At 39.4% G+C, this 16063-nt stretch overlaps 4 protein-coding genes across 4 annotated transcripts; 2 read left to right on the top strand and 2 right to left on the bottom strand.

Annotated features, from left to right (window-relative positions):
- Positions 1-1231: 1231 nt before the first annotated feature.
- On the top strand, positions 1232-1710 carry LOC122995647 (histone H3). Its single transcript, XM_044370990.1, has one exon. It carries the CDS (start codon positions 1253-1255, stop codon positions 1661-1663), a length of 411 nt encoding a protein of 136 aa, XP_044226925.1. The 5' UTR covers positions 1232-1252; the 3' UTR covers positions 1664-1710.
- Positions 1711-2524: 814 nt separating this feature from the next.
- On the bottom strand, positions 2525-2985 carry LOC122995651 (histone H2A-like). The gene has a single exon (XM_044370995.1). It carries the CDS (start codon positions 2957-2959, stop codon positions 2576-2578), a length of 384 nt encoding a protein of 127 aa, XP_044226930.1. The 5' UTR covers positions 2960-2985; the 3' UTR covers positions 2525-2575.
- Positions 2986-6018: 3033 nt separating this feature from the next.
- LOC122995659 (histone H4) lies at positions 6019-6417 on the bottom strand. The gene has a single exon (XM_044371004.1). The coding sequence runs from the start codon at positions 6380-6382 to the stop codon at positions 6071-6073; it is 312 nt and encodes a 103-aa protein (XP_044226939.1). The 5' UTR covers positions 6383-6417; the 3' UTR covers positions 6019-6070.
- Positions 6418-8152: 1735 nt separating this feature from the next.
- Positions 8153-9177, top strand: LOC122995394 (histone H1-like). The gene has a single exon (XM_044370605.1). It carries the CDS (start codon positions 8420-8422, stop codon positions 9122-9124), a length of 705 nt encoding a protein of 234 aa, XP_044226540.1. The 5' UTR covers positions 8153-8419; the 3' UTR covers positions 9125-9177.
- The last annotated feature ends 6886 nt before the right edge of the window (positions 9178-16063 follow it).

The following is a 16063-nucleotide window of genomic DNA, read 5'->3' as shown; positions in this document are numbered from 1 at the left end:
AGAAAATTTGTTTTGAGAATCAAGTCAGGTCAATTTTATTCATTTAGCACCAAATCACAAAAGAAGTTATCTCAGGACATTTTTCACATAGAGCAGGTCTAGGGGGGTTGGAGGGATCCTTTGCAATGCTTGTTGGTTGGGGGGGTTCGAGGTGTCCATTATGATGCTTGGGGGGGCCTTTAGGGGGCGTCTCCACTGGCTGCAAAATTGAGAGATTATGTTTGTCAAAGAGAGAGAGAGATGTGGAGAGAGGGAGGCATTCTGGATCTCTAAATTGGGCACTGAGAATGTTAAATGAGCAACTATCATAGAGAAAAAATAAAGAAAAGTAAATGTCATTCATCGATGGAAGTGTTAAGATCAGATACAGATGGACAGTTGGGGTTATTCATAAATATCAAGTATTGGAGGTGATGTGAACTCTGTGTTTTGAAAGATGAGTCTGAATAATGAAATGAAAGATAACAGAATTTGATGCCTTAACTGAGGATTGGATATCATCATTCACTCATCATCGAGTTACTATTTGCTAGACAATATTGAGGAGGGATTATTGTAATACTATATTTTCTGTATTTCTGCGCATTGATATTTATCTTACAATTGTTATATTAACTGAGAGTAATGATACTTTGAAGAAGGGTTAATGATGATGTTGTAAATACTATTTATAGTATTTATGGGTCACATGATGAATCAATAAATTGTCTATAAGGGAAGCGGAAGTGGCTTTAGACACCCCGATGAAGGCGAGACAGCAGAAAATGTTTGGTGAATAAATTGTGGGAGTGTAATGGGTGGGATATGAGGTTCCCCCATGTTTGCACATTTTCAAGTTGATTATGATTTATAAAGGGGAAAATTCTTGCATTTATGTGTGTGCACAGACTTTTACGGACGTACACTTTTGGTATGAATCCTGTTTTGTAAATGAGGCCCTGGACTTAAGTGAAAGAAATGAGGAAAGGATGTGAACATATAATTGTATGTAAGCAGGTATGACTGAACTCTTGTCATAGATATTAACGTGTTTCCTTTGTTTTCTTGTTTCTTCCGGAGCCGTTAGTCAGCTGGTGTGGGGGCGGGCTTTAATTTGAATTTCTTGTCCAATAGTAGATGAGCTGAGCGCGCGCTCCTCCCGGCCTGGACCAATGAGCGGCGCCGCGACTCCGGCAGCTCCTTTATAAAGAGGCAGTTCTCAGAGAGGCGACATCATCGTGTTTCTGTTGAAGCAGACGAATAACAGCGAAAAATGGCAAGAACCAAGCAGACCGCTCGTAAATCCACCGGAGGCAAAGCTCCCAGGAAGCAGCTGGCCACCAAGGCTGCTCGTAAGAGCGCCCCGGCCACCGGCGGCGTCAAGAAGCCTCACCGTTACAGGCCCGGTACCGTGGCTCTGAGAGAGATCCGTCGCTACCAGAAATCCACCGAGCTGCTGATCCGCAAGCTGCCCTTCCAGCGCCTGGTGAGGGAGATCGCTCAGGACTTCAAGACCGACCTGCGCTTCCAGAGCTCCGCTGTCATGGCTCTGCAGGAGGCCAGCGAGGCTTACCTGGTCGGCCTGTTCGAGGACACCAACCTGTGCGCCATCCACGCCAAGAGGGTCACCATCATGCCCAAAGACATCCAGCTGGCCCGCCGCATCCGCGGAGAGAGAGCTTAAACTGTCCTCTGCTCCATAAACACAACGGCTCTTTTAAGAGCCACTAACTCACTAACAGAGCAACACGTCCTATTAGTTTATTTTGTGCCACAATATACCAGGTTTTATTACAGTTAATATATTTAAACATGTTACACATATGTAATGTTTTTCTGAGGTAAACTGCCGAAATAGAGAGCGATAGTGCAAGCGAGACAGACAGTGCGGCGGTGGTGGAGCAAGGAGAGTGAGCGGTATTAAGAACAAGACCTCTAAATAAAAACGGCATTTCTCTTCATTCATTACATCCAACTAATGCAGCGGTTAATATACAAAGAACAAAATGACACTATGTTTGGTTCTGTGGTGTTGGCATTCCAAATCTGCTGCTTGCAGTGCGCCAGAGGAGCATCAATTGATGCGTGTCAAATATCACTTTTAATGCCTTTAATCAGAGCTATGATGAGGCTATGTGTATATATAATGCTCTACTAGTCTTGGTATCAACCGAATGATTATATTCATAGTTGTGCTTGTTTGCTTTCTCTCAACATCCGTTTCTTGGAGTGAAAATCTGTAACTCTGCTGAGAAAGCCCCTGGTTCTTGCTGGTTTAGTGTTTATAATTTCAGTCTTTGAAACTGATCTATAATATGAATTATGGAAATGTGAATGTCTGCAGATGTCTTAAATTACAATGCAATGAATTGTTCTGAACAATGAAATGTTTATCACAATACATGACATGAACTGAGAAATTAGTGACACCGACAGCTCCTTATCGCTATTAAAGCAACAAGTTAGATGGGTGTTCCCATGTGTGCAGATTAAATGCTTACTATGAGTCATCAAATATTAACAGAACACGTTCTTTAGATGTTGGTTGTGGCTCTTAAAAGAGCCGTTGTGTTGTTTAGAGGAGCCGGTTCCGTGTTTACTTCTTGGCGGGCTTCTCGGTCTTCTTGGGCAGCAGCACAGCCTGGATGTTGGGCAGCACGCCGCCCTGAGCGATGGTCACTCCGCCCAGCAGCTTGTTGAGCTCCTCGTCGTTGCGGACAGCCAGCTGCAGGTGACGGGGGATGATCCTGGTCTTCTTGTTGTCGCGGGCAGCGTTTCCAGCCAGCTCCAGGATCTCAGCGGTCAGGTACTCCAGCACAGCCGCCAGGTAGACGGGGGCTCCGGCACCGACACGCTCCGCATAGTTACCCTTCCTCAGCAGCCTATGAACACGGCCGACTGGGAATTGGAGCCCGGCCCTGGAGGAGCGGGTCTTTGCCTTTGCTCTAGCCTTACCGGCACCCTTACCACGTCCAGACATTTTTCTTCTTTATCTTCGAGAGAATAGAGAATAAGTTCGCATACGACGAGAACCGGCTATATAGAGCAGCCAGCGCTCGCTCATTGGTCAGAGTGAACGTTAATATAATCGCCCAATCAGAGAAAAGCTCTTGTCACTAGTCTACAAGGCTTCCGCTTTGTAGGGGATTTCATAATAAAGCGCAACATTTCATTGTAGTACTTTCAAACTGCTTTTAAGTAAGAGTAAATAATCTGTATATTTAGAAGACATCCAGTATATCACACGTAACCTAACATAATATACTAATATACATCATGTGATTAAAAATATATATACTATATACATATATGTATATTATATACACAAAAAACATATTCATTAAAAATAGTATTACTTTAATCATAGTAATTCAATTAGTATATCGTACTTAGATTACCTAAAAAAAAATGTCAGAAATGAGAACTTTGGTTCTATTATTATACAGGCTTCACCAGGACCAGAGTCCACAAGTACTAACACGTACCAGTTCACAAGCACCATAAGCACACAGTGCACAATGAAGATAAAAAATACTACTCATGGCCTGATAAACCTGTACAAAAGGAAACTTCAGAATAAAAATGTCGCTGCAATTCGAAATGTTGATGGGCAAATAGTTGAATGGGCAAGAACAAACATGCGCTATCAAGGGAAGGGTGATGTGGGATTTAGCCACACTGAGAGACATAATCGGTAATAATTCTGGGGATGAATTTTTCATTATAGGCCTAGATGAAAAAAAAGCCTTTGATTTTATATCTCAAGAATATCTGTAGGGGGTGTTAAAAGCGTATGGTTTTAAGCAGGTTTTTTTATGTAATTAAACTGATGTATGCACAATCTGTAGTTCAGGTCAATGTTAATGGAGTTTTAACAGAAAAATTTGAAATTAGCAGAGGTGTCAAACAAGGTTGACCTTTATCAGCTGCCCTCTATGTTTTAGCTATAAATCCACTTTTGAAGAGAATTAAGGACAACAACAGGTTGAGTGGAACCAGATCCAGTCGTGGGGAGCGGGTGGTTGTTTTAGCATACGTTGATGATAATACTGTTATAATTAAGAACCAAAATGAACTTGACATAGTAAATGAACACCTTCAGCTATATGAAGAAGTATCTGGTGCAAAACTATACCATAACAAAACAGAAGGTCTGGTTTGGAAGGGAAGACACACAATCTGTGATTAATGTCCTTCATAGAAATGACATGAAGATTTTAGATGTACAAATAAGTAATAAAAACTATAAATAAATAAAAAATAAAATGGCAGTCAATTTTATAAGGGACACCACTAGGGAAGTCACAAAGAGACAGTAACTGTACAAAAGTAAAAAAAAAAAAAGAAAAAAAAAGAAATGGAGGCCATAGAGCTGTAGACCTGGGTTTAAAATGAATGATAGCTTTTTGTAAAAACACTGCATCAGGCATCAAATGAAAGGCGATGTGAATCAGTGAAGCCCTGAGCTAGACCAAAAAAAAGGGACAAGAAGCTTTATTCCATATTATAAACTTATGTACAGTGACTTTATGACTAAGGTTGTACACCTATATATCGTCTAGGTCGAAATGTCTTGTAAAAAAAATATATATTTAACTGTGTGATAACATGTATGGTGGCATTTTCCCCTGCACAAATTTAGATGACTCTGACTCATAAGGTATGAATGAAAAATATTTCTAGTAAAAGCTTATCAGAAAGTAAATGAGACACCATGTAGCTCATATCAGTTGGGAGACAAGCAATCCGAGCAGTTGTCAAGTGGAGCTGTTATGTTAAAACTAAAAAGTGCACTATTGACAGTTGTAATGAGAATGAAACTATTGAACATTTACTTTTATAATGCCAGAGATCTAAAGATGTGCGGGGAAATATGGCAGGTGTTGGTTTTAATGTCAATGTAAACTATAATGCAGTGATGTGTGGTGTCTCCCTAGAAAAAAATGCCAAGTTCACATCATGAAATTTATTGGACTATATTTATAAAGTCTATGATGACGACAAGGTGTGCTTTGGTCCTTCATAAAGCCACTATTACAAGTGATATCGTCTTTAAACAAATGGTAACCAAACTGAAAAGACAAGGAACAATGGACATCAGACAAAAAAGACTCAGACCTTGGCATTTGTTAACATTGTAAATTCATGCTCTGTATTTTTGTTATCACTATTCAATGATGTATAGCTGCTGACAATGTATTATTATGTTAATGATTAGGATTGATGACAGTCCCCAGAACTCGTACAAATAAGTTAGAAGAGAGTTTGAGCATAAATCAGCTTGTAGAGCATATAACGGCTCTCTACAGAGATGACTGTGTGCGTAACGTGCCCAGAGCTGACAGTGCTCTGTCAACAGCGCATAAATCCAGGTGTAAATCCCACTGCGGTGCCGAGGAGCACAAGTCACTGTCCTCTGACTCCTTTTAAGAGGCGCTTAACCAGCGGATGAGCAAAAACAGATCTATCTTCATTGCCTTTAAGGCACGAAATGGCTGCAGCATGTTTTGACCGTAAATAGAGAAATTGTTATCTGTTGGAATAAAGTTAACATATTTGATAAAGAACTCAATGTGGGATCTTTGCCCCTCTCAGTATGTAAGCATAAAGCCTGAATTAGAAGAAGTAACAAATTGAATATTAATATTAACCTGTAGAAAGCAAAGCAGCCTCCAGAAAGTAAGTAATTTCAAATCAGAGGAATTGTATTAAGTGTGATGCTGTAACAACAAATACAGCTTCATGATGTGATCTCATTTTAGAAACATGACTGAAAATGTAAGTGTTTGAGCATTCAAACAGTCTGGCTATATTAGAATAATTACATTGTTGAGTTAGAGTGTTGCTATTGAATTGTTTAGAACAGTTCAAAACCTGGGATCCAGAGACCACAAGAGGGCCCTTGGCAGGGCTTTTATAATGGAAATAGTATTTTTGAACAGCAGCATAATGCTGTATGAGAACAATTAGTTGTACATGACTCTTCACAATAAAGTTAACGTACTTAAATAATATCAGGACAGCTCTTAGAGGAGGTGGGCGGCTCTTAAAAGAGCCTTTGTGTTCTGGTCTCAGTGGATCAGGATCAGGTTTAACCTCCGAAGCCGTACAGGGTGCGGCCCTGCCTCTTCAGTGCGTAAACCACGTCCATGGCGGTCACGGTCTTCCTCTTGGCGTGCTCGGTGTAGGTGACGGCATCACGGATCACGTTCTCCAGGAACACCTTCAGCACACCGCGGGTCTCCTCGTAGATCAGACCGGAGATACGCTTGACTCCGCCGCGGCGAGCCAGACGGCGGATGGCGGGTTTGGTGATTCCCTGGATGTTATCACGGAGAACTTTACGGTGACGCTTGGCGCCTCCTTTACCGAGTCCTTTACCTCCCTTGCCTCTTCCACTCATGTTTTCTCTATTTGTTTAGACGTTGACTAAGTCGAGTCTACTGCTGACTGTTTGACAAGCGCTATATAAAGATCATCGGCGGACGTAAAAGAAGTCGGTAGGCGCGTGAGCTCTGCTGGGAGGCGCCAAACTCTGCGGTACCGCCCACATTTTCTAAATTTTTGGCAGTGAGCTACAGAGGATAAACTTTGATTAAAGTAACTTTAATAAATCTGCTGTGAACGTTTATGTTGATAAACTACAGAAAGTGACCAAAAGCGAGGAGAAAACACAACTTTTCTTACATGTCCCTTAAAAAAAAAAAATGTTATTACTGTTGTAATAATCAGCCCATCATTAAATTAAATACATGTTAAATACATTTCTTTTATTTGACTACATATCAGGGTTCAAGTTGGTTCAGATACTTAAGATGAGTTTAATATTGGCGTCCAGGAGGTGTAATTAGTCATACCCTTTTCAACATCATGATTAATGATATTTTTAGAGAAGTAAATAGAGATGTAAGTGTTTCATTAAATGCAGATGATGGAGCAATCCGGGAAAGAGGGTGAAATATTAACTATGTGATTAAAAATATTCCAGAAGATTTACAGAATATGAAACAATGATTATATGAATGGGGATACAAGGTCTTAGTTACTAAATCAAATCATATGTGGTATGAATGGAAGGAGATTCCAGTTATTGATTCATGTTTGTATAGACAACCTTTAGAAAACCCCTATTCAATCTTGGAACAATGAAATATTATTAATTATTAGTAGTTTATTTGAGAGGAACTGGATTGATAAATATAGGCTAATTGGGAAGTTCAGTGATAATAACGGTCTAAGTTTAGCTGCTGGAAGTGAGCTAAAGATCTGGAATATTCTGCCAAGTCTGTTCTGCCAGATGCCACTAAAATCTACATACTGCACCTCACCATAACCCATTAATACATTCCTTAATTCCATCATTATCAATGGGTAAATTATCAGCATTTATTAGCAGTTAATTTGAGAGAAGCTGGATGAATAACTATAATTTTGTTGTTTGGTGGTAGTAGCTCCAACACGGTGGGTGGCAGTCTCTCACTGAGTAAACCACTGGAGTCTATTTATAAATGTTGGTATTGTGTAATAAAATCTCCATAAAATAGTCAATAAAAAGGGCCATATCTGGTTTTGCCTCCTCTTATTTTCCACATGGAGAGATCTCCAACTCGAATCCATAATGGAAAAATGTGTTTCAGGAAACACTTTAAATGATTTTATTCCATCATTTCCTCTTAAAATAAACACGTTTTCAATATTTAACTTTCAGAAATATACAAATATAAATTATACATTATGTATATTAAACAGTGCCAGATAGTTTGTCTCAGGTCGGTAGAGTCTCTGTAAAAACACTGTTGTACTCGAAGTTTTGAATGAGGTTAATATGAATTTCACTGACTAAATAAAAAGATTCACACTGTATAAATAAGAAGTGTAATACACTTCTTGTTTGTTGCACTGACTTCAGAGAAAAGTGTTATTTCTATTAAAAATAGTCCTCAGAATAAGAGAAGAAATGTTGACAGAGCAGCTCTGACAGGAAGTCTGGCTAAACGGCATCAGGAGCCTCGTCAGTGTGTTTGCTGCGACCAGAATCGCTTCATTTTATAACAAACTGATGATCAATAGAAGGTTGTTTTTACTTTGAGTCTGTGAACAAACATGTAAACCAGCTGAAAAACTGTTTTTGGTGAAGCTCTGATGCATTTTACAGCATTTTAGGGGAGAAATGAGAGCGAAAAGCCGCTGAGCAGCGCTGTCCACGGCGGTGATCAGGTGAGGTTTGTTCGCTCCTCAAAGAAAAAGCAGAGAACATCAGAGCTCTACATGACTTCAATATGAAGAGACACAAGTCCGCTATCTGCTGACTTCACTGTCAGCCTTCAACACTTCTCACACACTGATTTTTCAGTCTTTTATCACTAAGAGAAAACACAAGTGTCAGACATTGACGCTGCACAGAGTAAGGCAGCAGCAGGACTGAGTCTCCACGGTTCTCATGGTGTGTTTAAGTGCAGCCTGCTGCCTCAGACTCTCCAACAGTCAACTCAGACTCTCAGATTGTTTCGTGTCGGATCTGAACTCAGAGGAAATAATGGCCGAAGTTGCTCCAGCTCCCGCCGCCGCCGCTCCGGCGAAAGTGGCCAAGAAGAAGGTCTCCAAGCCGAAGAAGACTGGCCCCAGCGTCAGCGAGCTGATCGTGAAGACTGTGGCCGCGTCCAAGGAGCGGAGCGGCGTGTCTGCAGCCGCCCTGAAGAAGGCTCTGGCTGCCGGAGGCTACGATGTGGAGAAGAACAAGGCCCGCGTTAAGACCGCCATCAAGAGCCTGGTGGCCAAGGGGACTCTGGTCCAGACTAAGGGGATCGGCGCCTCTGGATCCTTCAAGATGAGCAAGAAGGTTGAGACCAAGGCCAAGAAACCCGCAAAGAAAGCTGCTCCTAAAGCCAAGAAGCCCGCCAAGAGCCCCAAGAAACCCGCAGCGGCTAAGAAGCCCAAGACAGCGGCAGCTAAGAAGACAGCAGCCGCTAAGAAATCCCCCAAGAAGGTCAAGAAGCCCGCAGCGGCCAAGAAAACAGCCAAGAGCCCCAAGAAGGCCGCCAAGAGCCCCAAGAAAGTGGTGAAAAAGGCTCCTGCAGCTAAGAAAGCTCCAGCAAAGAAGGTCGCCAAACCCAAAGCCAAGAAGGCAGCACCCAAGAAGAAGTGAGCTGTCATCAGTCTGAACATGTGAACCTGATCAAAGGCTCTTTTAAGAGCCACACAACTTCTCTAAAGAGCAGCATCCTGATTATAATATGTTTAACCATGTAGTGTTTTATAAGCTACAGTACTTCAGATAAATTGACTCCTTATGTTGTGTAGTGAGTGGCTGCAGTTCTTAATATTGTAGTCATAGACCTTTAATTCAATCTCACTCAAATCAAACAGAAAAAACTCAGGATGACACTGAACGGTAAGTAAATTGTCTTGAGAATTTGATTATATGTTGAATGGACAGATCACACACATAATAATTGATTTGGAAAGAGATCAAAATTATTTCCCTTGTGTTTTAAAGCAAAGCCCCTTAAAATATTTAACCTTATAACTGTACAACTACCCTCCTTTCTAAATCACTGTTGGATTTTTACCTCCTTTTATGAGTTTTTATTACAATCACTGTTTCATAGCTGAGTGTCTCCTAATGAGGCTTTTTGGAGCTGGTCAGCAAATCTCCAGATTAATAATTATAAATTGTAATTAATGGCAACTAGTATATTTAGTTTCCAATGATGTGTGTAAGTTTCATGTTGGCTAATATATACAATAACCATTGTTAAGTGTGATTTCTACACATAAAGACTATTTATTATTTTAAATGTTGACCGTTGATCTTGTATCAGCAACATAACCAATATTTTTTTAATATATCAACCATCAGTGTTTTGAATGCAGCTTATATTTTTACACATTAACACTAGCCATCAACATTTTGTGTACATTATGAACACAATTTGTGTTTTATCTGAAGTGTGTGAGTCTTAAAAGAGCCTTTGGTTGTTTTCCAGCAGTCAGGTGGGCTCCAGGTTTACTTCTTGCATAACTTCTGACTGACTCACTGAGTACTCTGTAACAACTGAGTATTCCCAAATTCCTGCCAGAATATATCATTATAGCATAGGCTAAAGTAGCCTGCATTATAAGATATTTGATTGTGAGTTTATAGTCAATTACTGGCTACTAGTTGCATTACTTTCACAGTAAGTTACTGTGGCACTTTCACAATAAATTATTGTAATGACGGTTATATACTGTGACTTCAGTCTGTTGTGCCATCAAATTATTGCGATATAGCAGTATGTTGCTGTAGCATTACTGTAATGCACTGACTTTACAGTAAAATGCACCGCAAATTACTGTAATATCACAATATGCTGCTTACTGTTTTGAACTGTGATTTCACAGTAAAAATGTCCACATTATTACTGTGATATAGCAGTATACAGTTATAAAATTACAGTATATACTGTAAAAGTAATGCAACTTAGTAGCAAGTAATTTACTGCTAATTTACACTAAAATAAAATTGAAAAATACTGCAAAATTTGACCTGTTCACATTTTTTTCTGTTAACCCTTAACAAACCTATAACATAAAAAGGTTAGATTCAAATAAAGACACTAGCTAGAGATCATTTTCCAAGACTTTCAATGATGTTCTAACTGGTATGAAAGACGGATCTCACTATACACTTATATGTTTCTCTAACCATAGACATGCAGTCTAAAGTTATAAATTATCTATGAAATCATCTCTTACATGCTTAGAAATTATGACAAATTGATCATAGAATAATGCAAACACACCTGCAGATGTACAGCGCTTCACTTTATTAGTATAACCAAGTTACAATGATGGCTTGAGCAATTCTCACCTCAGCTTTCTCTCCTCTCCCTTTCTCTAAAAAATAAAAATTAAGCTAAGAAAAAAATAAAGAGCCAGCAAAAGTATCTGGCACCCGCCTTACTCCTAAATAAATAAATACATAAATAAAAAGGATAATATCAGGATGATCAGTACATAGCCTAAACATAAAATGGCCTAAGTAGAACTGAATAACATCCAAATGTTTGTGGCCACAAATGTTCATTTTTAAGTAACTCAAAATATACCTGCTGTATCATGGATATTCATCCTGCAGTGATCAGTATAAAATAAAGCAAATGTCTCATTCAAATAAAAATGTTCATTGAGTTTAGTGTAGTCTCTTGACACTCTCCTGCAGGTTTTCCAGAGTTTTTGCTAGAGCTGCCAGCTCTTCCCTTTTCTCTATAACACTTTTGCAGTAGGCATTTGATTTTGACAGTAATGTAAAGTCCTGTTTTTTATCTGCCCTGACTGACATTTTGTCTGCTTCTTTCTTCATTGTCCAGTGCTTTGCATTATTCTTTGCTGTTTTGCTTTGATATTTGCCATTTCATGGTGGAGGTCCTTCCTTTACTTCTCATTAGCAGTTTGGTCTTTTTCTTCTTTTCATCCTCCACATACTGCACATACCTCTTCCTTGCTCCTTTGCAGTGTTGAATAAGGTCTTTTGGCGGGGCTTCATCTATTGCATGCCCAGCCGTTGCATCCTGGACCAAGCGCGATGCTACTAGAATCCTCTTCTTCAGGTTTTCTACAAGCATATCCTTGTTGATAGAGTATCCTACTGCAGCTTGTCCATGAGACAGTGTGAGGAGATGTTCCATTAGTGCCTGCAGTGCTAAATGAAAAGGTAAACCTCAGCATGAAAATACAATGTACCATAGTTTTATGTAACATAACATACCCCCTTTGAACATTTTCAGGACTGAGTATGTTTTGGTAATCATACATCATATGACTATTATACATACAATTTTGCATTTTTTTTAACCACTATAACAGATGTAGCCCATCTAAAAAAAAAGTTTTCAATCAACCAAAAACACACTATTTGAATGTTTTGTAGAGAAGAAGTCAAAGGATGGATACAAAAGTAATGTATCACTAGTAGGGTTGTACACAACTCAGAATTTTGTCAGTCAAATTGGATTTGGCCATTCAATACAAATATTCGACTATTTGTTCCTTTTTTTGTACCTGGCAATCATCAGAAAATCAACTGACATGAGTTTCAGTGATGATTTCAAACACATTAACATAGTCAAATGCAAAAGAGTCATGGGAACATATTTTTGAGCATTTAAAAATCAAAATCAAAAAGTTGTCTGTTGCCTGTATAATTTTAATTTGCCCATATTTAATTGGATGCCATTTCCCTTTGTTTGCTGTCTTGAAGACCTATCTGAAGTTATGGAAAGCAACTCAGGGGAGTCATCTGAAGATGAATATCATACAGCTGTTCCAACAGCTGTTCCTGTCATTATGGCAGGAAACACATGGAAAAATAAGTAAAAAAAAGTAAGAACATTACTATTGTGAGGACAAAATGATAAATTGCATAAAAAGGCAATTGGTAACATTGAGATGAGCCCTGTCATCTTGTGGTTGCTGCGTGAGACACCTGTCTGTCTGCTCTCTGCAGGTGCTCGTTATCTAACCTGTAACACCTGAAGGACCCGGTGTGTTTCCAGGTTATTGAAGTCCTGGCTGCAGCACTGGGGGGTGTCACATCAAGCTGGCTAACAGGATAGCCTAGCTTATTTCGATAAGCCTCCCTTACATCACTGTGGCTTATGAGTCCCAGCTCAGTAACCATGGTAACTTAGCCAACAGAACTAGCTAACGGTCAACTTAATTCAGCTGCATGTCAAAGAATATCCGACAGACGGAAACAGATTCTCAAAAGACACGTCCATCAAGTGTCTTTTCGCACTCGTATCACTTGTCCATGTTCGGAAACATAAAACAGAAGAACTGTGAGGGACTTTTACAAAAATAATTAAGTAAATCCTCATTTTATTCGTGGTCACTTCTGTGTTTGAGTGAACCCTTTTATTTAAAAGCTTAGCGTTATTTTGAAGTTATTTATTTATTCATTCACTCATTTTGTTCAAGCTGTGAAAACAAAAAGAAAATTACATAAAGTCCAAACCGTGTCCTTCTGCTGTGTTTAAATGTATACAGTGGTAACTGCTTATAGTGATCAGGCGTTTATATGGATCAAAAAGCTCTGAGACAGAATCATTCAAAGACAAAATTTATGCTGTTCTGTTTATGCCAAGCCATCTCCTTCACCTTGTTAATTGTAGCAGTTTTGTCCTTTTTGGTGAAAACTACTTTATATTCTTCATATAGTTTCATCAGCAGGTTTGTTCTGCTGCGGAGAAGAACTCTGCTCTAGTTTTCTCTTCTTTTTGCAACATGGTATCGACTGTTCTGGGCTGCTTGTGTACTCCGTGCACGCACACACTGCAAGCTTATCCCAGTCTGGCTAGACTAAGCGTTGACCAGACATGGCTAAGTGGCGTTAGTGGAACAGCTTGACCCTCAAATGAAAGTTGATTCTAGCCGGGCTTTTTCAAGTAAGCGCAGCTTTCTTTAGCTGCGTTGATGGAACACCCCTCTGCTGCTGCAGCTTTGCTCATCTCCTTTTTGATTTGGTTACGTTGGTTTAGTTGTTTAACCTTGCTTTCATGCGCCTTTCCACACACACACACAAACACAGATCCTGCAAACTTCCATGCCTTATATTCTAAATATTCAGTTATCTCTTAAATTTGCTTAAATAAATATCTTTTGTGGAAGCTTTATCATGGTGTGTCTCCCTTTTGTTGTGGCCACTTGAGCCACATGACATGATGAACGGGGGCTCGTCCATTTAGGTTGTTTTGTTAAAAAGTTTGTTTGTGCCTCAGGTAGCAGTGGATGCATGGTGTTGACTGTGCACTGAATGGGTGATTTAGTCCAGCTGTGTGCTGGTTTTTGGGCTGTGTGTTTTGTGACCAGGGCTGTTTTGGTCTTTGGTTTTGCTTTGGTGTAGCTCTAGTTTTCGATATATCCATCGGACCAATATTGAAGCAAAGTACTTTTGTCAAGGATTATCCTGGAGGTTGCTGAAATAGGTGTCAAAAATTCTTCCTGTTAGTCATTGCACTGAAGAGGCAGAATCACTTTGAATTTTTTTAATGTACATACCATGACATAATGCCTTGACATAGTATTACTGACAAAACATGTATGTAATTACTTTTTGATGGAGAGAAGCGTGCAAACCACTGTCAATTCAGTTTAATCAGAATTGTTGCCAGTGCTTTTGCACATTTTCATTGGTGAGTGTTTTTCAGCAGAATCAAATAAAGGATATATATCATATCATAAAATAGCCCACCTTTCTTAAAGGCACAATGTGTAAAATTTAGAGGCATCTAGAGAAATGGATCTGGCAGAAATGTAACATAATATTCATAAGTATCTTTCAATTAGTGTATAATACCATGAAAATAAGTCTTTTTGTTACCTTAGATTGAGCCCTTTGTATCTACATCATGAGTAGGTCCTCTTCCATGGAGCCCACCATGTTGCACCGCCATGTTTCTACAGTAGCCCAGAATGGACAAACCAAACATTGGCTCTAGAGAGGACCATTCGTGTTTTTCACAAGTTTCGTGGCCAACGTAGGTTCTCCTACATGCTTGGAAGGGGAGGGATGTTCAGTTGGTCGCAATCTGCAACCTCACCGCTAGATACCACTAAATCTTTCACATCGGTCTTTAATACTTTTACAAGGAGTTATGCATCAATATTTCTAACTGTGTAACTATGTGGCTTTTTCAATCTATATACTAGAAATTGCTCAGTTAGAATTTACAGGGAATCCAACCCTGCAACAAACATTTTGAATCATTATACAGAAATAGTCAAACTTTCTTGCCAATGATTTTGCTCCACTATTCTGGAAACATAATATATCCAAGAGCACCCAGAAAGCCATCTTAAAGCAACATTATGCAACTATTTTACCTTAAAATAACAGCTTCAAAATCATTTTGATGGTACACTGACGTGTAATAGGGAGAGTGGCCCCTCTTTCATTCCCACTCCGCGCCCCAAACACCTGTTCTTGCACTGTAACTTGGGTTGAATGGGTGCGATTACCTGTAAGATATAGTAGTAACCTGGATGTAACTCCTGCTCTTCCTGTAATTTCCTGCTGCTGCTGCCTCATAATGCTTCATAAGGATTTTATCATGAAGAACTTATCGGATATTAAATTTCAAGTCAAGTGTTTAAATGTGTATATAACTGCAGGATTTATTCTTCAATAAAAACAAGTCGATACAAGATTTGGAGATATTTGTTCAGCAGATCAGAAACAGCTACAGTGAGATGTTTGATGAAGAGCTGCAGATGACAGGCTCTTTTTCAGCAAACAGCACATCTCCAACAGTTAGCCTAAACAACTTACAGCAACTTATTGCAGTGAGGGTACCGTACTGTTGTCACATGTGGGAACACTATTTGGAGGGGAACAGACATTAACACTTAATAACGTAACATCCCTCGCTGTGCTTCTGGCTGATCTTATTTCGGTGATGTCAACATCTGAACCCACAGCAGCTGTGTGCTAAAACGTAGTTGCTAATAGCTAACGTTATACTGACTGACTTACGTTACGATGCACATCATCCTCACACATCACGGAAAATACAGTCCGGTAGCTGCTAGGATGTATCTTAGTCACATATTGGCTGTGATTTTAATTTGGTGAATTACAAATGATTGTAATTCACCGAAGGGTTCATCAGGTGGGTCAGTTGTCACTTATTAGCCAAGGACTCATAGAAATGTTTTCATCAGCAGTAACAACACAGCTCCGATACGGCTGAAAGTAATCAGGAAGCAGTAAAATAAGGCTGATATCTGAAAGTACAAACAGGAACACAGGAGAGAAATTTCAGGCTTATCGGTGTGACCAATGAAAATGTTCACTTGCACTTGAAAGATTTTTGGTCAAAGAAAAAAAAAAAAAAAAATCGACAGAATTAAATGTACCAGCGTCCTGTAATTACCACTTGAGGCAGCAGAGGCTGCAAATTACCAAAGAATTGCCTATAAATTGGAAAAGAAACTATCTGAACTGGTGACATCATCTGTGAGGTAATGCTACAGTCATAACTGGTTGATATCACTGAGGACTGACTTTTTTTTTTTTTTTTTTTTTTTTTTTTTGAGTGGAGGG

The sequence above is a fragment of the Thunnus albacares genome, chromosome 13 (assembly GCF_914725855.1).
Source record: "Thunnus albacares chromosome 13, fThuAlb1.1, whole genome shotgun sequence".
NCBI classification, from domain to species: Eukaryota; Metazoa; Chordata; class Actinopteri; order Scombriformes; family Scombridae; genus Thunnus; species Thunnus albacares.
This window is presented reverse-complemented; position numbering and strand designations above follow the sequence as displayed.